Source organism: Thalassophryne amazonica, chromosome 1 (genome assembly GCF_902500255.1).
Source record: "Thalassophryne amazonica chromosome 1, fThaAma1.1, whole genome shotgun sequence".
Classification (NCBI taxonomy): domain Eukaryota; kingdom Metazoa; phylum Chordata; class Actinopteri; order Batrachoidiformes; family Batrachoididae; genus Thalassophryne; species Thalassophryne amazonica.
The window spans coordinates 162,660,958-162,685,491 of NC_047103.1; the positions used below are offsets into that span (position 1 = coordinate 162,660,958).

Below are 24,534 nucleotides of genomic sequence, written 5' to 3' on the forward strand. Positions count from 1 at the left end.
AAGAGGACAAACAGTGTTGTAAAGAACAATAATCAAGACGTTAAAGAGCAAACTTCACTTTCCCCCAGAACGACATGATCAGGAAGCGAGCGTGGCTCACAGCAACTCCCACTGAAAATAACGGAGAGACAGCCTGTGATTCTCGCATGTTTACATAAAATAAACACAATAACAACGTCTATAAACCCAGAGAATATATTCATGAGAGTTTTAGGTACAATATAAAAATAGTTTTATGTTGTGATGTTCAAGTTGTTGTCTGTGTGCAGCGGTTAAAGTGCAGTGTGATCAGAGTGTCTCAATGCAGTTCTCAATGTTCATGAGATCTCGCAGCGCCGCGACCTCTCTGACGTTTTGTGGGATTTGAAACATCAATAGGGCGAATTGCCTGGTGGAAATCTAACCTTTAACCCCAATGATCTTGACCTTCACTTGAACAATTGTACTTTGTCTGACATTGGTGGAACGATCCCAGAATCTACCTACATGTGCATGCGTGTGTCACATTTCGTCCAACTTTGGTAGAAACTCAAAATATTGTCATTGGTATTTGCCAAAATGGACCACGTCAACCAAGTCAAGTCTGGGAGCAAGTTCTGGTAATGCACTTTGCCACATCCCCAACACTACGGAATTGTCTTGTGTCCTGGATGGCAGCCACCCAGGCAGACAATGGCCACCCCCATAACTCTAAAAGAATCATCTATGTACCACAACCAGGTGAAACGTGGGTGTCCTCTTGGCTTTGTCCAGCCATTGTGGTCAACACTCAGGCACCTTTGTGCTGGAGCATGCACAGAGAACCCTGCCACATGACTAAAATAGACCCTTGAAGGGAAATTTCTAGGTTGACCTTCATTCACATACTACGTATGATGGAAATTGGCTAAAAGGCATGAGAGGAGTAGCCCAATAAACAGACATGACCTTGATGCCACCAGTGACTGACTCTTGGTAAATTTGACCAGTCTTGGGGTATTCAGGAATCCACCTGCACATGTGTGCCAGGTTTGGTGGAAATGTGATTCAAAGTCAAACTGTTGAAGTCAATCACCTTGACTTTTGCCAAAATTAACCTTTTAAGGGCAATTCTGTGATTGATCTTCATCCACCTACCATGTTTGCTGGAAACTGGTGAAACTACTTGTACTTGTGAGGTATAGGCCAACAGAAGGACAGATATAATATGATCTTGACTCCAATGATTGAGCTTTGGTAAATTTGACCTTACTCAGGTTATTCAGGAACCCAACTACAAATTTGTGTTAAGTTGATTGAAATTGGAGTAACAAAAATCTAAATTTTGAACTTTTCCAGAATTAATCCTTTAAGGGCAATTCCAAGGTCAATCTTCAGCTACATACCAAGTTGAGTATGTCAGCAAACAGATGTGGGACCAATGTACACAGTTAAATCAAGGAAACCTTTTTTATTTTCAGTGTGTGGGGAACTGAGTCACCTCAACATGAACTCTTTTATTGATTGATTGACAAAATAAGAAAATATTTATAATGTTGAGCCACATTTACTGTAAAATGTTTTGTCATTCTTTATATATATATGTGTGTGTGTGTGTGTGTGTAGTTTGCCACTCAGTACACAACATGCTATTCATATCATACAAATATATATCATTTCTATTACCTATGGATATAAAGATATGAGGGATTTACCTCAAACTTTACAAAATCAGGAAAGGTGCAGATTGTTTCAGCTTATTTCCTTCAAATAAACATCTCAGTCCATCACACCTATCGTTTATGTCAGTAAGTGTTTGTGCCAGGTGTTTTTTTTTTTTGGTGATTGCCAGTCATTACGTGTGTGAGCTTGATTGGCAGGTTTTAAAACACAACAGGGCTCAACATGTACAACAACGCAATGCAGGTGGTTCATTCGTTGCTGTTGCTGTTGCTGTCAAGGTCTTTACACTGCAGCTCTCCTCCAGCGTAGCTGATACCGGGGATTTTTACTCCGAAACGGTCCACACACCAGCAGATGCCCCTCTTGCGACCACGTGACGGTTTACACTGCAAATGAAGAGGCGTCACAAGAGAATGAGAGGCTCATTTCGATTGGTTCTTGGGGCATTTAGGCTTTGATTGGGCAAGGTATTCCTACCTGCTTGCGTTTGAAGAAGCCCTTTTTGTCACAGTTGGGGATGTGGAGCGACAAAGCAAAGACCCGAGACGTGTCCTTCATGCTCTGAATGAGATTGTCCAGTCGCCTCCTGCAGGGGCCCTGCACACAAATTAAAATGACAAATGTGTGAATGCATACATCCTCTTCCAGAACTGTGCTTCCCACCCTTTTCCCCTAGACCCCCGACCCCACCCACTTACAGTAGTGTTCAGAATAATAGTAGTGCTATTTGACTAAAAAGATTAATCCAGGTTTTGAGTATATTTCTTATTGTTACATGGGAAACAAGGTACCAGTAGTTTCAGTAGATTCTCACAAATCCAACAAGACCAAGCATTCATGATATACACACTCTTAAGGCTATGAAATTGGGCTATTAGTAAAAAAAAAAGTAGAAAAGGGGGTGTTCACAATAATAGTAGCATCTGCTGTTGACGCTACAAACTCAAAACTATTATGTTCAAACTGCTTTTTTAGCAATCCTGTGAATCACTAAACTAGAATTTAGTTGTATAACCACAGTTTTTCATGATTTCTTCACATCTGTGAGGCATTAATTTTGTTCGTTTGGAACCAAGATTTTGCTCGTTTACTCGTGTGTTTGGGGTCATTGTCTTGTTGAAACACCCATTTCAAGGGCATGTCGTCTTCAGCATAATGCAACATGACCTCTTCAAGTATTTTGACATATCCAAACTGATCCATGATACCTGGTATGCGATATATAGGCCGAACACCATAGTAGGAGAAACATGCCCATATCATGATGCTTGCACCACCATGCTTCACTGTCTTCACTGTGAACTGTGGCTTGAATTCAGAGTTTGGGGTCATCTCACAAACTGTCTGTGGCCCTTGGACCCAAAAGAACAATTTACTCTCATCAGTCCCAAAAATATTCCTCCATTTCTCTTTAGGCCAGTTGATGTGTTCTTTGGCAAATTGTAACCTCTTCTGCACATGTCTTTTATTTAATAGATGGCCTTTGCGGGGGATTCTTGCAAATAAATTAGCTTCACACAGGCATCTTCTAACTGTCACAGCACTTACAGGGTAACTCCAGACTGTCTTTGATCATCCTGGAGCTGATCAATGGGTGAGCCTTTGCCATTCTGGTTTATTCTTCTATCCATTTTGATGGTTGTTTTATGTTTTTTCCCCACACATCTCTGTTATTTTTGTCCATTTTAAAGCATTGGAGATCATTGTAGATGAACAGCCTATAATTTTTTGCACCTGCGTATAAGTTTTCCCTCTCCAATCACTTTTTAATCAAACTACACTGTTCTTCTGAACAATGTCTTGAACATTCCCATTTTCCTCAGGCTTTCAAAGAGAAAAGCATGTTCAACAGGTGCTGGCTTCATCCTTAAATAGGGGACACCTGATTCACACCTGTTTGTTCCACAAAACTGACAAACTCACTGACTGAATGCCACACTACTATTATTGTGAACACCCCCTTTTCTACTTTTTTACTAATAGCCCAATTTCATAGCCTTAAGAGTGTGCATATCATGAATGCTTGGTCTTGTTGGATTTGTGAGAATCTACTGAATCTACTGGTACCTGTTTCCCATGTAACAATAAGAAATATACTCAAAACCTGGATTAATCTTTTTAGTCACATAGTACTGTTATTCTGAACACTACTGTACACCCTGACTCCTAACCTCACACACATGCACTCATGCACAAAACCCCTACACCTCCAAAAAAAAGTGATTCATTTGTTTTTGTTTTTAATTTAAATTGAGTTCAATTGTCAAGAACATGTGTAATTGTGACTCTATTTATATTTGCAACCTCAGGCACCCCCTGTGATCTTTGGCACCTCCTTAAGGAGGCTCGGACAAGTATAGGGAAGAACACTTGGGATTAACGGCATTATTGCATGTTTATTATCCCGTTTCTCACAACACAGCAACTTTAAACACAGCAACTTCATATGAACGTGGTTCCCAACTGATCTAAATCTGGAAGAAGTTCCCTTTTTGATTGTCACAGGATTTGCATAACTGACAGGTTCACCAAGATCAATGGATTATCTTTTGGTGCAATGCAACACCAAAGTGGTTTTCCAATGATTATGAGCCAAAGAACCACTTTAGTGGTGTTCAGTGTATGCCATTCGTAAGATTATGCTAAAATTTACTGAAAGTAATTGAATTGTTGAAAAATGCCCCATCCTACTGTGTTATAAATGAACAAAAAACAAAAAAAGATCCTTAATCCAGAGTCAGATCCCAAACTAAACTAAAATGGATTTCGGCAATTTATTTGGAGTTGAAATTAAAAGATTTGATCAAAAACTGTTCAAACATTTGAAAGTACCTCGTCTTACTATGTAAAGAAAGAAAGAAGTGATTCAGAATCCACTTACAAATCGGTCTTCTTGTTTGTGTTTCCAGCAAATTTTGTGGAAACCATTTTAAAATGTTTTGAGAAATTGAGGGAATAGTTAAAAAAGAAAACCAAACAAACGAACCATCAAAACCTTCCTCCACCATGTAAAAGAAAGAAATGATCCAAAATCCACATCTGACGGATTCTTCCTCTTCAGAAGATCAAAGCTTCCACCAAATTTTGTGGAAACTTTAAAAACCTTTTGAGAAACTGATTGAACATTCAAACAAATAAAATAAACTCTACATCTGGATTCTGATCTATGAAAAATCTAATGGAACCTGCCTCTTGATAAGATCAAAGTTGTATTAAACTTTGGGGTAATTGGTTGAAACTCTTTTGAGAAATTAACTGAACATTCAGAAAAAAAAGTGACATCTCACTATTTAACAATCCACATCTGGATTGTTTCATCTCATTTCTTGAGAAAATTGTCCAAATGCTGAAAATGCCCATCAAAGAAAGTAATTTAAAAAAAAAGGAGCCAGATCATGTTCTTCCTCTTGATAAGACTGATCATTCTGCCACACTCCATGGAGATTGACTGAAAAACATTTGATTAATCATTTCTGCTAACAATGGCAAAAAAAGTAATAAAATATAATAAATAAAAAAATAAAAAAATCGCAGAACCTTCTTTGCAGATTAACAGCTGGGCCAAAACCCCAGAAGGGAGCGCAGGAAATGCAGTGAATAATTCTGACTGTCCTTGAAGGCATCTGAGTGTGTTGAACCTTTTGCACAGTTGTCATGGAGTTGTGTAAAAGTGTCCCTGGAGGGCATCTGAACTCATTTGTAAAAACTGGATTCTTTCCAGTGTGTAAAAGTACGAAGCCTGCAGCAGCAGATCAGAGATCTCTGCTTCTGTGATGATGCATTATGGCTTACTTGCTGAATACAGTAATCAGTCACACAAAAACAGTTCTTTTCTTTTTTTTTTTTTTTTTTAAAATGCATCACTGTAATCGTGCATGACTTACAACCTCGGGCTCCAGTTTATCCAGGCCGTGCACTGAGTAATCCAGGCTGCTGGTTTGTCTCAGCTTGGCGAGCTGCTTCTTGCGGTCCTTGGCGTGCTTCATGGCCTGGGCCTTCCGACTGCTGATGTGGTCTCTGCCATATAAGGGCACCTTAGATTGGGGCAGCATGGACTCTGGGACAACGAGCATGGCGTCATCCCGGGATTCTCTGTCTGGTGGAACAGGAGGAAGAAGAATTCAAGGGTCACTCGTGTTTTTTTTTGTTTTTTTTTTGTATTCTTAACACACCATTTACAGGGTTATTATTATTGTAATATCTCATCTAACATGTAAGCAATCATGTAACTGACCACATGGTGTTTATAGTGTTTAGTGACTCTGCTCATGAGGTTACGGTTTCATCCACACAAAAAAACAAATAGTGCAAACAGCTCCAGAAGTGGTTCTTTGGCACTTCTCCATTGGGGAACCACTATTAGTGCTATTTGTCACCAAGACTAGTTCATAAGGGAGCCACTTTGTGGTTCATAGAGAAACCACTTTTGGTGCACAATGTGGCACCCAAGTGGTTCATAGGGGAACCCACTTTTGGTGCCATATAGCATCTACAGGTGCTACATCAATCAACTAGAAGCACTCAGAGAGTGCAAACCTCCGCCAAGGCCATGGGGTCACTGACACCATAACATCTACATGCCATGGAATCATTGAACCTAAAAAAGTCTAACAATGATGTTTGCTCAGTAGTAAAAAAAGTTCATCTGCTGTGACTGGATAGCATGTATCCTTAGCTTGGCATCACAGTTTATTGCAGCTTTCCCAGAAGCTACTGTCATCTGAGCACTGATATTGATATTGCATGTGCTTATAGACAAAAACAAATAAGAGACAAAATTCAATTTATTATTCAACTAAACTGCAAATATTAATTTTTTAACATTTATGAAACACTTCTCTAAACAAGGCCATAGGGTCACTGACCCTAAAGAGATTCCCTCCTTGGCACAGTGATCTATTTCTTTTTGTCTGTTTCTCTAAAATTGTATATAATAATCATTAGATTTTTAATATATAAACAAAAATAAATTTAAGAAATATTACAATTTGAAAACAAATGCACCCGAACGTGATGACAGCTGCAATTGCTTAATGCTAACTTTAACACTGAAAATGCCATAGACATACTAACGCGTTAGCATTGGGATCCGGATCGTGATCTGGATCACCACTAAAATTTAATCACTTGTTCCTCTTGTTATTCCAACCACTCCACAAAATTTCATCACATCCGTTCAAAACATTTGAGTTATCCTGCTGATAAACAGACAGACAAACAAACAAACAAATCCGACCAAAAACATAACCTCCTTGGCGGAGGTAATTAATCAAATCAAATATACTTTATTGTCACCACAGGGAATTTTGTCTTGGGCACAAGTGCTACATGCTGCAGTATAGTGGAGCAGATAACTGTAACAATTGTTCATTTCTGGAAACAAGCACCAAAATTGGAACACATACTCCTCAAACATTACTCTTTTGAAAAAACTGAGTATCCACTTGAATTTTCAGTAGGCGGCCAGGTAGGGGTCATTTGAAGAATTACACAGGGGTCAGAATTTAAAAATGCTCCAGTCATATTGAAAGCTATACCAAATTATGTGTCTGATCACAAACATTCCAAAAAGGTATAGTTTGGACTATCTATGACTGAATGTTTTGGAGTTATGAGGTAAAAACAGCAAGAATGGTGACAAAGGTCAGCATTAGTTTGTACAGGAGTCAAAAGTTAAAGTTGCTCCAATTTTGGTAGAAAGTCGTGCAAAATATTGGTTGAACTAATAGGATTAATAAATGGCATAGTTTTGACTGTGCTGAATGCTTGGTTTGCAGAGTAAATGTCAAACAATGTTGACGTCCATTGGATTCTATGGCATATGACATATGTTACCCTGTAATGTGACAACTAAGCATGACACATGGTGCAAACTATTCCTTTTTAAACCCCTATTAACCAATAATTTGCATCACATTTTACAAACTTTAGAGCAACTTTAACATCTGACCCCTGTACAAACTAATGCTGACCTTTGTTGCCATTCTTGCTGTTTTTACCCCATAACTCCATAACATTCAGTCATAGATAGTCCAAACTACACCTTTTTGGTATCATTGTGATCAGACAAATAATGTGGTATAGCTTTCAATATGATTGAAACATTTTTAGATTTTGACCCCTGTGTAATTCCTCAATTGACCCCTACCTGGCCGCCTACTGAAAATTCAAGTGGATACTCAGTTTTTTCAAAAGAGTAATGTCTAAGGAGTATTTGTGCCAACTTTGGTGCTTGTTTCCAGATTTGAAACAGAAAAATTCTGTTATCTGCTGCACTAGTACAGAAAGCGAGAGATGACACAAGAAGAGAGATATGGCACCAAAAACGGTTCATAGGGGAACACATTTGTATAGCTAAAGGACTCTCTGGCCACAAAAGCCAGAGAACAAATTTTAGCCTTCTGGTCAGAGGGCCCGCCACTCATGCCAGAGATTGTGAGTTTGCATCCTGAGTGGAACGACAGTGAAGCGAGAGTACATACACAACACAGAGGTTAATGAGCTTTATTCAAATACTAAGGAGGCAGTTAAAAAATAATAAAAAACTTGAGGAGAATGAGCCCGGGTTTGAAATAGAAATCAATACATTTTGGAGGCCAAGAAATTGATTTTAAATGGATATGGACCAAATGTGGCACAAACCCCCAGAACATCCCAGACATGGTCAGCCAGCAGTCCATCATTTGGTTGAAGGTTAAGGTCATTGGGGTCAAATGTCAGATTGCCGTAGGTCTTCGTGCTTTCTGATACTATGACATAGAGATGACATAAATAAGAGATAATGTTTTATCATTGTTACCCATCAAGGACAGAGTAGTTTAAAGGTGCTTTAAAACCAGCAAAGCATGATTAATCCAGATATTTTACTAAAAGGGGTAACTATCAGTATCAAGGTTGTTCACCCTGAAGAACTTGATAACTGATAGTACCAAGTTCTCAGGGTGTTCTCTTTGGCCTCAGGGTGTATGGGTTTTCTTCAGGGTGTATAAAGCCATATTCACTGGTGAACAACTTGATAATGATTTTGTCATATACAAGTACACTAAGGCAATAGCTAACATGTTTTTAGGAGTTGTTTGGTGTATTTTATCAGCAATTTCTTCACGGGAATGTCGTCTGAGTAAACAACAACATCACATGTGCCGTGACGTCACAACATGTATGGATTGGCTGATTACCAAGGCGACCTTCATTTGTGGGTTTTACTCGGGTGGTGTGAAAAATATTACCGGTCCTTGAAAAATATCACAAGGGTGTATTGCTATTTATTTCTTTAGTGTTTTATCCAATCATATTGTTGGATCATTTATAGGTATGATGGTTTATATTGGTTTAAACCACTTAAGATTCTTAAATTTCTTTGAAACAAGCAGTTGGTCATTTTTAAACTGGTTTTCATCATTTACAGGTTACAACAATTATAAAAAGGCTTAAAACAGCTGGATGAATGTGAAAATGTGGCTTTGACTGAAAGTAAATATCTCTGAATATTTTCTGTTTTTGGATCAGAACATTAATTCATGGGCATATTTAGGTGTTGTTCTTTTTTCTCTTTAATTATTGCTATAATTGACAGATTAATACAATCATAATTAACCAATCATGACCGTTTGCACCGGCACTTTAATCTTTTTTACTGTCCTTGCAAGAGTCTGTTTGTGAGTCAAAATGCATTTCAGGTTGAGACCATGATGAAAAGGAATGCATATGAGGCACTAAACTGGAAGGAATCTTGAATTTGGAAATGTCACGACATGATGTGATGATTTCACGGCACCAGCTGAGTGTTATTTCACTCGCCGAGTGGCTGCTCGCCAGTTTCATATATTGACATACAGAACAGCACAGCCTACATTTATGGCAACCTCAGTTGCCAGGTTGGGGTATATGTAGAAGAGGGGTTTTAAAACTTTTATAGCAGCGACCTAAATGAGATATTTAGTCCTCACGCTGGCACCCAGGCCCATGAAAACATGCTATTACACTTGTGGTGGCAAGCCACCAGAAACAGCCGCAGCTCATTTTGGGCCCCAAGCCCCAAAGCAACCCTGATGCACGTGCATCTTTCATGCGCGTCTTGTAAAATACAACTCCATGCTCAGTTTGGAGGCGTTGCACAAACCTCATCCCACCAGTGTAAGACCACAAACACTGCGCAAAGCCAGAATGAGGGGGCTTTCCCAAAAAGCACTTTAAGCTGCTTTTATTTTGGGGGACATTTATAGCTTTAACATGCATTAGCCTTGCATGTGTTTGAAACCACCACTGGCACCATCCTCCTGCTGTGTCACACATTTGTTTCAGTTTTTTTTTACTTTTTTATTTATTGGGGCACTTTGCAGATTTCTGCGTGCTTGACTCTGACACCATTGTTAAGTTAGTAAACAAGGTCACTGCTGGAGTGGGAAGATCCAAGTTGATATATGATACTGGTGTGATCAAATCAATACTTTAGTTTCTGTTTTGACAGGAATCTAATATTACTAAAATGATTACAATACTAAAATATGTACGCATTTTTATGCGTGCATATTTTAGCAAGTCAACTTACGACAAGATGTTGGTCAACATTGCTCATAGGTTGACATTTGTTTTAAACAGTTGAGCAGACAACTGGAATATACATGCAATTTATTCTGATTTAAATGAAATAAAAATTAAGGTAACAATATTCATGGACAAGTAAAATAAATAAGTCAGACTAACTTAAATGAAATAATTTGACTACTTAACACTAAAATTAAGTCAACTTAACCTCATGGAGTACAAAGCAGTAAAAAGTACAAAGTGTATTAAACTACAAAACTAAATACTTTACTAAACTTGAGTTGTCTCATGGCATTTACTCAGCATTGGCTGAGTTGAAATGACTTAAGATGAATCATACAAATTATCTAAATGTTTTTTTAAGTTGATCCAGTGTGATTGTTTTAGATGTTGTTTCAGATTTCATAACATTAGATGTTTTCGTGCTAAATGTGGGTATTTTCTCAATTTTACTTTCAGTAATTCTCATTTTAAAATACTTTTTTGTAGTATAATACCCATGTGTTGTATATCAAAATGTTCACAACAATCTCAGCTTTCAGAATATATGAAACATAATTCAATTCAATTAATTTTCATTTATACAGTGCCAAGTCACAGCAAAGGTGCATCAAGGCACTTCGCACAAGTAAGGTCTAACCTTACCAACCCCCAGAGCAAGCACACAGACGACAGTGGTAAGGGCCCCTTCACACATAGTACAATAAGTACAAATCAGGGCAAATCACCGCAAAACAGCTCGTATAAGTGAACCACGAAAACATCGAGCCAAAGTCGGGAGGGACTCATGTTCGGGCAGGCGTGAATAATCGTGCTGAACACAGTGCGAGCAGCTGGAGCATTTGTAACCACAATGCGCAGCTGCTGTGGAAAAAAAAAAAAAATACATGCTACCGATGGGATTCAAACCTGCAATTTACAAAAGCTCTGACTGCCAGCCAGAAACTTCACCACTGCACTGCCATCACTGTCCTATAAAAGGCGCATAAAATGCCTGAAATCAACAAGGAGATAAACATATTTTAAAAAAATAAAACCACACACACCATATAAAACACCGCATTTTATTGAATCCCACTTATCAAGTGGACAACACAAGTATGAACCATCTGTTCCTCTGTAGATGACCCATGGTCACAGACGTACAGTCATGAAATGACATGAATGAAGCAACACATTGTTATCATGTCCACATCTGCTGGCCCAGTGTGTCCAGCCGGCCCCACGCGCATGTCCGGTCCGACATGCCTGTCCTGTGGACGGCGCTGCAGGACAGACACCGCATCATGTGGAACACAGCTCACTTGGATGATGTGACATTCAGATTGCCTGCTGCGTATTATAATCTGACGGTTCATTTCACCTGGGGCAGCCTGTCAATGTGTGCACTGTGTGCTCACTCGCTGCAGCCTGTCGTAACAGCAGTATATGTTTTTATGTATGTCCATGCGAGGACAGCAAGCAGACACCTGCATGTCACAGTGGATAGTTGTTAGGTCATGTCCGTCCAAACACGGTCAGTGATGGGAATAACGGCGTTGAAATAAATGGCGTTACTAACGCTACTTTTTTCAGTAACGATTAATCTAACTAATTACTCTGACTGTCACTATAACGCCGTTACCACTACCGACACCCCATTACTGCACGTTACTGAAGCCGCTCAATAATCTTTTTTTGTTTTACTTCGCGCATACAGACACAGGACTCTCAGGCGCAAGTGTGTGTGTCTTGTCAGTGTGTGTGTATGTGAGTGACAAAGGAGGGGAGGGTGAGATAACCGCCTAAGCAATGATGATTGGCTAAGGTATAGTAAGATTACGTCTTCAGCCAATCAGAGAAACTAGGTGGGTGGGTGTTTAGAGCGCATGCATAGTGGAGGGTGTTTACAATGCATAGCGAAAGATGGTGAGTGAGGAGTATTCAAGTGGGAAGACAGCGTTTGCCAGATGGAAATACAGACAATACTTTAACCACGTTGAGGTCAAAGGTAAAAATGTACACGTCGAGTGTACATTATGTCCCCGAGCAAAAACTTTGTCCACGTCTTGTGTAAGCAACTCCAACCTACTGAAACACCTGTCGACGGCTCACGCTTCCGCTAAACTAGTGGCCCAAGACACAGGTAGCAGGGCTGGTGTTAACGTGGGGTCCGCTAACAAAGGGCACGGTGAAGGACCCTCACTGTGTAAGCAGCAAAAGCTTGATTTTTGTGCTTCAGCTCCCCAAAAACTAACGCAGACAGAGCTCTATGACTTGATAGGGAGATATATTGTGGAGAACATGCTGCCGATGTCAACAGTGGAGTCAGACTCCTTCAGGGCTCTGATAGGGAAAATACCGAGAAAAGGAGGCGTCGGCCCGCCTTGTAGAAAGACATTTTCGAAATACATTGATGCCGAATATGTTAAAATGAATGCTGAGCTCAAAAAAGAATTTGAACAGCTGGAATATTTGGCAACTACTGCAGACATATGGACTGCACAATAAAAGCTACCTTGGCGTAACTGCACACTGGATACATCCACCACAAACATGGAACGAAAAAAGCTGCCCTGGCATGCCGACGGTTTAAGGGCCGTCATACACACGAAGCATCGCCACAGAGCTTGACAACGTCCACTCGTCATATGGCATTTCGCACAAAATAACGGCAACGTCACTGACAATGGCTCAAATTTCATTAAGGCTTTTAAGAGGTATCAGTCAGTTGAGGAGGATGACTCTGGGGATGAGGAAGATGATGAGGTGACTTTTGTTGACATGAATGATGTCTTGCAAAGCCGTGTTGATGAGGATGACGATGTGATTAATTTACCACCACACTACAGGTGTGCATCACACACACTGAACCTTGTGTCTTGTTCTGACATTGAGAAGTGGATTCTCTCCAGACCAGATATGGCAGTTTACAGGAGTGCAACTGCAAAATGCACAGCCTTGTGGAATAAGGCCAGCCGTTCCACAGTGGCTGCAGAGACTGTAGAGGATGTGGTTGCAAAGAAGCTGGTAGTGCCTTGCAGTACCAGATGGAATTCTTTTTATGAAGCCTTAGCTAGGATCTGTGAGATTCCCATAGTCGACCTCAACACCATCTCATCCAAGTTCGGCTTGAAAGCAATCAGAAAAAGAGCATCAGCTCCTGAAGGAATATTGCATTGCGATGAAGCCACTGACAGTCGCCCTAGATATCCTCCAGGGAGAGGACAACTGCTACCACGGCATGCTGCTACCTGCCCTGGAGACCTTGATGATGAAAACCCTTGCGCTGAAGAGTGGACTCCAAATACTTGTGGACCTTCCAGAGGCAATTGTCGAGGTAAGAACTACATTTCTGTCTAATACATCCATACGTTGTGAAAATGAATAATATAGTGTGTGTGTGTGTGTTTGTATAGACAGTCAGTCATATGTTCTTTGCATTTCATTTCAGGCGATAAAAACAAGATTTACAGAGGTGCTGGAGAGCGACAGTGCTCTCCTGGCTGCTGTGACTCTGCCCAGGTTCAAGTTACGTTGGCTGCGAACACAAGAAAGAAAGGACAAGGCCAAAGCAGAGCTGCTGGCGGTATGTGTGCAAGTAAGAAATGAAGACCAGCAAAAAGGTACAAGCACCACCACACCCACATGTACCAGCTCAACTGTTGAGGATGCGTTCTTCTCCTTTGATGAGGACGACACTTCTGCTACTGCGGAAAGTAAGTCGCAGATTATTTGAAATCAGGAGCCCAAAGGATGGACTCACTTCATGGATTTCCTCTTATAAAGAGAATTTCCCTGAAGTATAATGCTGCCACTCCATCCAGTGCTCCAGTGGAGAGACTGTTTAGCCTGGGGAAGCTGGTCTTCACACCAAAGAGGAACAGACTCTCTGACCTCAAATTTGAGAAGCTGCTTCTCCTACGATACAACCACTGGTTTAAGGGCTAAAATGTTGAGATGACTGGGTTGGGTGGATGGATGGAGAGAGGAATGCATGCATGTTTAGAGTTGGATTTAACAAATGCATGAACATTTTCAGTTCAATTTAAAAAGCACTCCTGTTAAGCTATTTACTTTCTTTAAGAAACAAAATTGAGCACTTTATGTCCATCTGTGGCTATAGTTGTGTACTATTCTGGTAAGTTAGAGTTGCAGTAAATGAAAACCTTTGTGCAGGTCTTTGCTGTTGGTGAGACGACTGGGTTGGCTGGTTGGATAAATGATTGCATACATGCAAGATGAATGAATGCATGTTATGGACTTTAGTTGGATTTAACAAATCCATATACATTTTCATTCAGTTTAAATGAGCCTCTGTTAAATTGTGTACTTTTCTTTTTAAAAACATATTTTGAGAACTGTATGTCCATCCGTTGTCTATAGTTTGCGTTGAGTTGCAATAAATGCAAAGCTCTGTGCAGGTACTTGTCTTTGCTGTCCTGCTCTCTATGCATCTGGCTTATGAAACACGCTCTGAGAAGGGGGGGCTAAGAGGCGAGTAACGCAATAGTTACTTTTAGTGGTAACTAGTTACTTTTATAGTGGAATAACTCAGTCAGTAACTCAGTTACTTTTTGGGAGAAGTAACTAGTAACTATAACTAATTACTTTTTCAAAATAACGTGCCCAACACTGAACACGGTACACGTTCCCCAGCTGGGATGTCCAGAACCAGAGATCTCAACAGCTGTGGCTGTCGGCGGACACGCCCCCTGTCAGTTCAGCGCACACACCAACGTGTTATGTGATTGTTATTTTTTTTTAGTTATTTATGTAATTGTGTATGTAGGTAGTGTAGTACTTATAAAGATACAGTGAGGAAAATAAGTATTTGAAAACCATGTGGTTTTGCAAGTTCTCCCACTTAGAAATCATGGAGGGGTCTGAAATTTTCATCTTAGGTGCATGTCCACTGTAAGAGACGTAATCTAAAAAAAAATCCGGAAATCACAATGTGTGATTTTTTAATAATTTATTTGTATGATACTGCTACAAATAAGTATTTGAACACCTGTGAAAATCAATGTTAATATTGGTACAAATATTTGGTACAAAATATTTGGTACAAAAGAATGCAATTGTTGTGAAAGTGTCGTGACACGGACCCACAACAGGGGGCGTTAATGAACGGACAGTGGATAAGCCAAAAGTAACAATTTAATGTTGTGAATCGCACAACGTACAGACAAAACAATATGGTGGACTGTCAATCATACACCAGGTGACGTGTGGGCAGGCTCGACGAAGAAGACGCCTGGAGAGAGAAGAGCTGGATCCCCACACAGCTTCCAACACCAACGGAGCTGAAGAACACCGGAGCCGCCAAGCCCTGCGCCCCAGGTGGCCGCTGTCTTCAGCAGTCAGACCCCGGTACTGCTGGCAGAGAACAGAGACAGATGAGTGTGAGTTCGCACACTCAGTAATCCCACAGTCTGTATTAAGTAAAGGAGGGAAAACCTCCACCTCCAATCACACACACTCGTGCAGCTCCTGGTCAACCACTTATCTGGGTTGGGGTGTGAGGCGAAGCCGTCGCGGTCACACCAAACGCCAATCCTCCAGATAAGGACACACTCCAGGAAAACAGCTGCAACAGAAGTTCAGGTTATTACACACAAAGTGTCAGTCAGCAGAGAAATTACCTGAATGGTAGTTGATTTCTCGGCGAGGAGGTGGAGTTGCAGTCCGGTCTTTGTAGTGGTGGTGATGGGTGACAGCTTGTGTTGATTAATGACAGCTGTCACCTCCAGCAAAGCCTTCGAGAGGGCGCCATCTTGTGGTGGTGGGCCAGCAGTACCTCCTCTTCAGCGGCCCACAACAGCAATTGCATTGCATTCTTTTGACTTGACTGACCTCTACTGGTTGTTGGCTCTCACTGCGGTATTGTATCACTTCCTGTTCCGGAGCACAGCAGTGTTTTGCTGTATCTGTTAGCTGTTTAATCTGCGCAGTTAGATTGATCTAGAATAGATAACGATTTGTTTCATAGTGTAATCTTACGTGCCTTAACTAAAGCACTCCCTCTGCTGAATCACCTAAATTATTACACATTATTCACTTTGTGTGTTTTTAGGAATCCATTAGCTTAGCGCAGCTACTAGCTCTTAGCCGGTTTAGCATGGTGGCTTCTTCTGTCTCTCCTGCACTTTTCTGCTCTGGGTGTGAAATGTTTAGTTATTCCTCGGCCTCCTTTAGCAGTAATGGTACTTGTAATAAGTGTAGCTTATTCGTAGCTTTGGAGGCCAGGCTGGGCGAATTGGAGACTCGGCTCCGCACCGTGGAAAATTCTACAGCTAGCCAGGCCCCTGTAGTTGGTGCGGACCAAGGTAGCTTAGCCGCCGTTAGTTCCCTTCCAGCAGATCCCGAGCAGCCGGGAAAGCAGGCCAACTGGGTGACTGTGAGGAGGAAGCGTAGCCCTAAACAGAAGCCCGTGTACACCGCCAACCCTTCACATTTCTAACTGTTTTTCCCCACTCGGCGACACACCCACCGAGGATCAAACTCTGGTTATTGGCGACTCTGTTTTGAGAAATGTGAAGTTAGCGACACCAGCAACCATAGTCAATTGTCTTCCGGGGGCCAGAGCAAGCGACATTGAAGGAAATTTGAAACTGCTGGCTAAGGCTAAGCGTAAATTTGGTAAGATTGTATTTCACATCGGCAGTAATGACGCGGTTGCACCAATCGGAGGTCACTAAATTCATTGAATCGGTGTGTAACTTTGCAAAAACAATGTCGGACTCTGTATTTTTCTCTGGCCCATCCCCATCGGACCGGGAGTGACATGTTTAGCCGCATGTTCTCCCTGATTGCTGGCTGTCTGAGTGGTGTCCAAAAATGAGGTGGGCTTCATAGATAGTGGGCAAAGCTTCTGGGGAAAAACCTGGTCTTGTTAGGAGAGACGGCATCCATCCCAATTTGGATGGAGCAGCTCTCATTTCTAGAAATTCTGGACAATTTTCTTAAATCATCCAAACCGTGACTATCCAGTGGTGGGACCAGGAAGCAGGTTGTAGTCTTACACACCTCTCTGCAGCTTCTCAAGTCCCCCTGCCATCCCCCTCATTACCCCATCCCCGTAGAGACGGTGCCTGCTCCCAGACCACCATAACCAGTAAAAATCTATTTAAGCATAAAAATTCAAAAAGAAAAAAATAATATAGCACCTTCAACTGCACCACAGACTAAAACAGTTAAATGTGGTCTATTAAACATTAGGTCTCTCTCTTCTAAGTCCTGTTAGTAAATGATATAATAATTGATCAACATATTGATTTATTCTGCCTAACAGAAACCTGGTTACAGCAGGATGAATATGTTAGTTTAAATGTGTCAACACCCCCGATCACACTAACTGCCAGAACGCTCGTAGCACGGGCCGAGGCGGAGGATTAGCAGCAATCTTCCATTCCAGCTTATTAATTAATCAAAAACCCAGACAGAGCTTTAATTCATTTGAAAGCTTGACTCTTAGTCTTGTCCATCCAAATTGGAAGTCCCAAAAACCAGTTTTATTGTTATTATCTATCGTCCACCTGGTCGTTACTGTGAGTTTCTCTGTGAATTTTCAGACCTTTTGTCTGACTTAGTGCTTAGCTCAGATAAGATAATTATAGTGGGTGATTTTAACATCCACAACAGATGCTGAGAATGACAGCCTCAACACTGCATTTAATCTATTATTAGACTCAATTGGCTTGGCTCAAAATGTAAATGAGTCCACCCACCACTTTAATCATATCTTAGATCTTGTTCTGACTTATGGTGTGGAAAATTGAAGACTTAACAGTATTCCCTGAAAACTCCCTTCTGTCTGATCATTTCTTAATAACATTTACATTTACTCTGATGGACTACCCCAGCAGTGGGGAATAAGTTTCATTACACTAGAAGTCTTTCAGAAAGCGCTGTAACTAGGTTTAAGGATATGATTCCTTCTTTATGTTCTCTAATGCCATATACCAACACAGTGCAGAGTAGCTACCTAAACTCTGTAAGTGAGATAGAGTATCTTGTCAATAGTTTTACATCCTCATTGAAGACAACTTTGGATGCTGTAGCTCCTCTGAAAAAGAGAGCTTAAATCAGAAGTGCCTGACTCCGTGGTATAACTCACAAACTCGCAGCTTAAAGCAGATAACCCGTAAGTTGGAGAGGAAATGGCGTCTCACTAATTTAGAAGATCTTCTCTTAGACTGGAAAAAGAGTCTGTTGCTCTATAAAAAAGCCCTCCGTAAAACTAGGACATCTTACTACTCATCACTAATTGAAGAAAATAAGAACAACCCCAGTTTCTTTTCAGCACTGTAGCCAGGCTGACAAAGAGTCAGAGCTCTGCTGAGCCGAGTATTCCTTTAACTTTAACTAGTAATGACTTCATGACTTCGTTGCTAATAAATTTTAACTATTAGAGAAAAAAATTACTCATAACCATCCAAAGACGTATCGTTATCTTTGGCTGCTTCAGTGATGCCGGTATTTGGTTAGACTCTCTCTCTCTGATTGTTCTGTCTGAGTTACTTTCATTAGTTACTTCCTCCAAACCATCAACATGTCTATTAGACCCCATTCCTACCAGGCTGCTCAAAGAAGCCCTACCATTAATTAATGCTTCGATCTTAAATATGATCAATCTATCTTTATTAGTTGGCTATGTACCACAGGCTTTTAAGGTGGCAGTAATTAAACCATTACTTAAAAAGCCATCACTTGACCCAGCTATCTTAGCTAATTATAGGCCAATCTCCAACCTTCCTTTTCTCTCAAAAAATCTTGAAAGGGTAGTTGTAAAACAGCTAACTGATCATCTGCAGAAGAATGGTCTATTTGAAGAGTTTCAGTCAGGTTTTAGAATTCATCATAGTACAGAAACAGCATTAGTGAAGGTTACAAATGATCTTCTTATGGCCTCAGACAGTGGACTCATCTCTGTCCTTGTTCTGTTAGACCTCAGTGCTGCTTTTGATACTGTTGACCATAAAATTTTATTACAGAGATTAGAGCATGCCATAGGTATTAAAGGCACTGCGCTGTGGTGGTTTGAATGATATTTATCTAATAGATTACAATTTGTTCATGTAACTGGGGAATCTTCTTCACAGACTAAGGTTAATTATGGAGTTCCACAAGGTTCTGTGCTAGGACCAATTTTATTCACTTTATACATGTTTCCCTTAGGCAGTATTATTAGACGGCATTGCTTAAATTTTCATTGTTACACAGATGATACCCAGCTTTATCTATCCATGAAGCCAGAGGACACACACCAATTAGCTAAATTGCAGGATTGTCTTACAGACATAAAGACATGGATGACCTCTAATTTCCTGCTTTTAAACTCAGATAAACTGAAGTTATTGTACATGGCCCCACAAATCTTAGAAACATGGTGTCTAACCAGATCCTTACTCTGGATGGCATTACCCTGACCTCTAGTAATACTGTGAGAAATATTGGTGTCATTTTTGATCAGGATATGTCATTCAATGCGCATATTAAACAAATATGTAGGACTGCTTTTTTGCATTTGCGCAATATCTCTAAATTAGAAAGGTCTTGTCTCAGAGTGATGCTGAAAACTAATTCATGCAATTATTTCCTGTAGGCTGGACTACTGTAATTCATATTATCAGGTTGTCCTAAAGTTCCCTGAAAAGCTTCAGTTAATTCAAAATGCTGCAGCTAGAGTACTAACAGGGACTAGAAGGAGAGGCATATCTCACCCATATTGGCCTCTCTTCATTGGCTTCCTGTTAATTCTAGAATAGAATTTAAAATTCTTCTTCTTACTTATAAGGTTTTGAATAATCAGGTCCCATCTTATCTTAGGGACCTCGTAGTACCATATCACCCCATAGAGCGCTACGCTCTCAGACTGCAGGCTTACTTGTAGTTCCTAGCGTTTGTAAGAGTAGAATGGGAGGCCAGAGCCTTCAGCTTTCAGGCTCCTCTCCTGTGGAACCAGCTCCCAATTCAGATCAGGGAGACAGACACCCTCTCTACTTTTAAGATTAGGCTTAAACTTTCCTTTTTGCTAAAGCTTATAGTTAGGGCTGGATCAGGTGACCTGAACCATCCCTTAGTTATGCTGCTGTAGTCTTAGACTGCTGGGGGTTCCCATGATGCACTGAGTCTTTCTTTCTCTTTTTGCTCTGTATGCACCACTCTGCATTTAATCATTAGTGATTGATCTCTGCTCCCCTCCACAGCATGTCTTTTTCCTGGTTCTCTCCCTCAGCCCCAACCAGTCCCAGCAGAAGACTGCCCCTCCCTGAGCCTGGTTCTGCTGGAGGTTTCTTCCTGTTAAAAGGGAGTTTTTTCCTTCCCACTGTCGCCAAGTGCTTGCTCACAGGGGGTCGTTTTGACCGTTGGGTTTTTCCGTAATATTGTATGGCCTTGCCTTACAATATAAGTGCCTTGGGGCAACTGGTTTGTTGTGATTTGGCGCTATATAAATAAATTGATTTGATTTGATTGGTACAGTAGCCTTTGTTTGCAATTACAGAGGTCAAATGTTTCCTGTAGTTTTTCACCAGGTTTGCACTAGAGCATGACACAGGAGTGGATTTTTACTCCCGTCCCATCCCGCTCCCAGAAAAAAAATCCCATCCCGTCCCACTCCTGTAAAGATGACTCCCAATCCCATCCCGCTCCCACTCAAAATCAGTCCCAGTCCCATCCCACTCCCCATATGTCTCGCGCTGTGATGATCATCAGGGACTGAATATGTAGTGACGTAGAGATGTCTGGAGTTTGACTGAAGATGTGAACATGTCCTGTATCTGGTATCAGCCTGTGAGTAGGACTTATGTCTCTTTTGTCCTTTATTTCACATTATGACAGAGGTTTTGGAGCGAGCAGCAGCACCACAGCAAGCAGCGGAGTTTCTTTCTCTTTTTATTTTACGTGCACGTGCGAGCAAATCATCTGTGGAGAATATTTTATTAATTAACTACACAGATGTATAATAAAGCAAATGGTGACTGGTTTCTAAACACAATTATGACAGAGTTTTTTGGGGAAAGAGCGAGGAGCAGCCCTGCAGAAAGCAGTGGAGTTTCTTTCTTCCTTTATTCCTACGTGCGCGTGAGCGAATTGTCTGTGGAGAATATTTTATTAATTAACTACATAGATGTATAATAAAACAAATGGTGACTGGTTTCTAAACACAATTATGGCAGAGTTTTTAGGTGGAAGAGCGAGCTGCAGCAAGCAGCGGAGTTTCTATTTTTTTTTTAATTGTTTACATGTGCGTGCAGAAACTCAGCCACATGGGGTGTGCAGCCAGTACATTCTGAGTGCTGGTCCCAAGCCCGGATAAACTGAGGAGGGTTGCGTCAGGAAGGGCATCCGGCGTAAAACAAGCCAACCCAACTATGCAGACTCAGAATCGGTCACGGCCCGGGTTAACAACGGCAGCCACTGGTGTGCTATTGCCCAACAGGTTGCCGGTGGAATTGGGCTACTTCTGGGCGAAGACAACGAAGAAGAGGAGGAAAATGTTGCCACGAACAGCGAGAGAAGAAGAAAACTAGAAGGGTGGAAATGAGAGTGGGGACTTTGAATGTTGGTAGTATGACTGGTAAAGGGAGAGAGCTGGCTGATATGATGGAGAGGAGAAAGGTAACATATTGTGTGTGCAAGAGACCAAGTGGAAGGGAAGTAAGAGCAGGAGCATCGGCGGTGGGTACAAGTTGTTGTACCATGGTGAGGACAGGAAGAGAAATGGTGTTGGGGTCATTTTAAAGGAAGAGTATGTTAAAAGTGTGTTGGAGGTTAAGCGAGTGTCTGACAGGGTGATGAGTGTGAAGTTGGAAATTGAAGGGGTGATGATGAATATCATCAGTGCATATGCCCCACAGGTAGGTTGTGAGATGAAGGGAGAAAGAAGATTTCTGGAGTGTGGTAGATGAGGTGGTGGAGAGTGTGGCCCAAGCATGAAAGAGTGGTGATAGGAGCAGACTCAATGGGCATGTTGGTGAAGGGAAAGGAGGTGATGAGGAAGTAATGGGTAGATATGGTATCAAGGATAGGAATGGGGAAGGACAGATGGTAGTTGATTTTGCAAAAAGGATGGAAATGGCTGTGGTGAATACCTACTTTAAGAAAAGGGAGGAGCACAGGGTAACATAAGAGTGGAGGAAGGTGCCACACAGGTGGACTACATTCCTTTATAGGAGATGCAAGCTAAAGAAATCACAGACTGTAAGGTGGTAGCAGGAGAGAGTGTCACTAGACAGCATAGGATGTTGTTTGTAGGATGACTTTAGAGGTAAAGAAGAAGAAGAGAGTGAGAGCTCAACAAAGGATCAGATGGTGGAAGCTGAAGGAGGAAGACTGTTGTGTGAAATTTAGCGGGCAGGTGAGAGAAGCACTAGTTGGAGGGGAAGCAATTTTGGACAACTGGAAAAGTACTGCAGATGTGGTGAGGGAGACAGCTAGGGCAGAGTACTGGGTATGACATCTGGACAGTGGAAGGAAGACAAGGAGACTTGGTGGTGGAATGAAGAGGTCCAGGAAAGCATAAGGAGAAAGAGGTTGGCGAAAAAGTTTTGGATAGTCGGAGAGATGAAGATAGTAGACAGGAGTACAAGGAGATGCGGCATAAGGCGAGAAGAGAAGTGGCAAAAGCAAAGGAAAAGGCATATTGCGAGCTGTACAAGAAGTTGAATAGTAAGGAAGGAGAAAAGGACTTGTACCGATTGGCCAGACAAAGGGACAGAGCTGGAAAGGATGTGCAGCAGGTTAGGGTGGTAAAAGAGGCACATGGTAATGTGCTGACAAGTGAGGAGTGTGTGCTGAGAAGGTGGAGGGAATATTTTGAAGAGTTGATGAATAAAGAAAATGAGCGAGAGAAAAGGCTGGATGATGTGGTGAGAGTAAATCAGGAAGTAAAAGAGATTAGCAAGGAAGAAGTGAGGGCTGCTATGAAGAGGATGAAGAGTGGAAAGACAGTTGGTCCAGATGACATTCCAATGGAGGCATGGAAATGTCTAGGAGAGATGGCAGTAGAGTTTCTAACCAGATTGTTTAATAAAATCTTGGAAAGTGAGAGGATGCCTGAGGAGTGGAGACGAAGTGTGCTGGTTCCTATTTTCAAGAACAAGGGTGATGTGCAGAGCTGCAGTAACTACAGAGGCATTAAAGCTGATCAGCCACAGCATGAAGTTATGGGAAAGAGTAGTAGAAGCTAGGCTTAGAAAACAGGTGAAGATCTGTGAGCAGCAATATGGTTTCATGCCGAGAAAGAGCACTACAGATGCAATGTTTGCTCTGAGAATACTGTTGGAAAAGTACAGAGAAGGACAGAAAGAGTTACATTGTGTGTTGTGGACTTAGAAAAAGCTTATGATAGGGTGCCAAGAGAAGAGTTTGTGGCATTGAATGAGGAAGTCTGGAGTGGCAGAGAAGTATGTTAGGGTAGTGCAGGACATGTACAAGAATAGTGTGACAGCGTGAGATGCGCAGTCGAAATGACAGACTCATTCAAGGTGGAGGTGGGATTACACCAAGGATCAGCTCTGAGTCCTTTCTTGTTTGCAGTGGTGATGGACAGGTTGACAGATGAGATCAGACAGGAGTCCCCATGGACTATGATGTTTGCAGATGACATTGTGATCTGTAGTGAGAGTAGAGAGCAAGTTGAGTCTAGTCTGGAGAAGTGGAGATATGCTTTGGAGAGAAGGGGAATGAAAGTCAGTAGAAGCAAGACTGAGTACATGTGTGTGAATGAGATGGGAGCCCAGTGGAATAGTGCAGTTACAAGGAGTAGAAGTGGTGAAAGTAGATGAGTTTAAATATTTGGGGTCAACTGTTCAAAGTAAATGGAGAGTGTGGTACAGAGGTGAAGAAGAGAGTGCAGGCAGGGTGGAGTGGGTGGAGAAAGGTGGCAGGAAGTGATTTGTGACCGAAGAATATCAGCAAGAGTGAGGGGGAAAGTTTACAAAACAGTAGTGAGACCAGCTATGTTGTATGGTTTAGAGACAGTGGCACTAACAAAAAGACAGAGGCAGAGCTGGAGGTGGCAGAGCTGAAGATGTTGAGATTCTCTTTGGGAGTGACAAGAATGGACAAGATTAGGAATGAACATATCAGAGGGACAGCTCAGGTGGGATGGTTTGGAGACAAAGTCAGAGAGGCGAGATTGAGATGGTTTGGACATGTGCAGAGGAGGGACCCAGGGTATATAGGGAGAAGGATGCTGAGGATGGAGCCACCAGGCAGGAGGAGAAGAGGGAGACCAAAGAGGAGGTTCATGGATGTGCTGAGGGAGGACATGCAGGTGGTTGGTGTGACAGAGGAAGATACAGAGGACAGGGTGAGATGGAAATGATTGATCTGCTGTGGCGACCCCTAACGGGAACA

General features: G+C 41.5%; 1 protein-coding gene across 2 annotated transcripts in view; it reads right to left on the minus strand.

Annotated features, from left to right (window-relative positions):
- Positions 1 to 1,549: 1,549 nt before the first annotated feature.
- LOC117517300 (insulin-like growth factor-binding protein 5) overlaps positions 1,550 to 24,534 on the minus strand; it is a 46,294-nt gene continuing 23,309 nt past the window's right edge. The window contains exons 2-4 of one of the 2 annotated variants that reach the window (XM_034178291.1): positions 5,529 to 5,737; positions 2,119 to 2,238; positions 1,550 to 2,027 (exon numbers count right to left, since the gene is read on the minus strand). In XM_034178291.1, the coding sequence (XP_034034182.1) occupies positions 1,890 to 2,027; positions 2,119 to 2,238; positions 5,529 to 5,737 (467 nt within the window). In that variant the 3' untranslated portion in view covers positions 1,550 to 1,889. Of the gene's footprint in view, positions 2,028 to 2,118; positions 2,239 to 5,525; positions 5,738 to 24,534 lie in introns of both variants that reach the window. The other variant, XM_034178283.1, reaches the window with a different exon arrangement.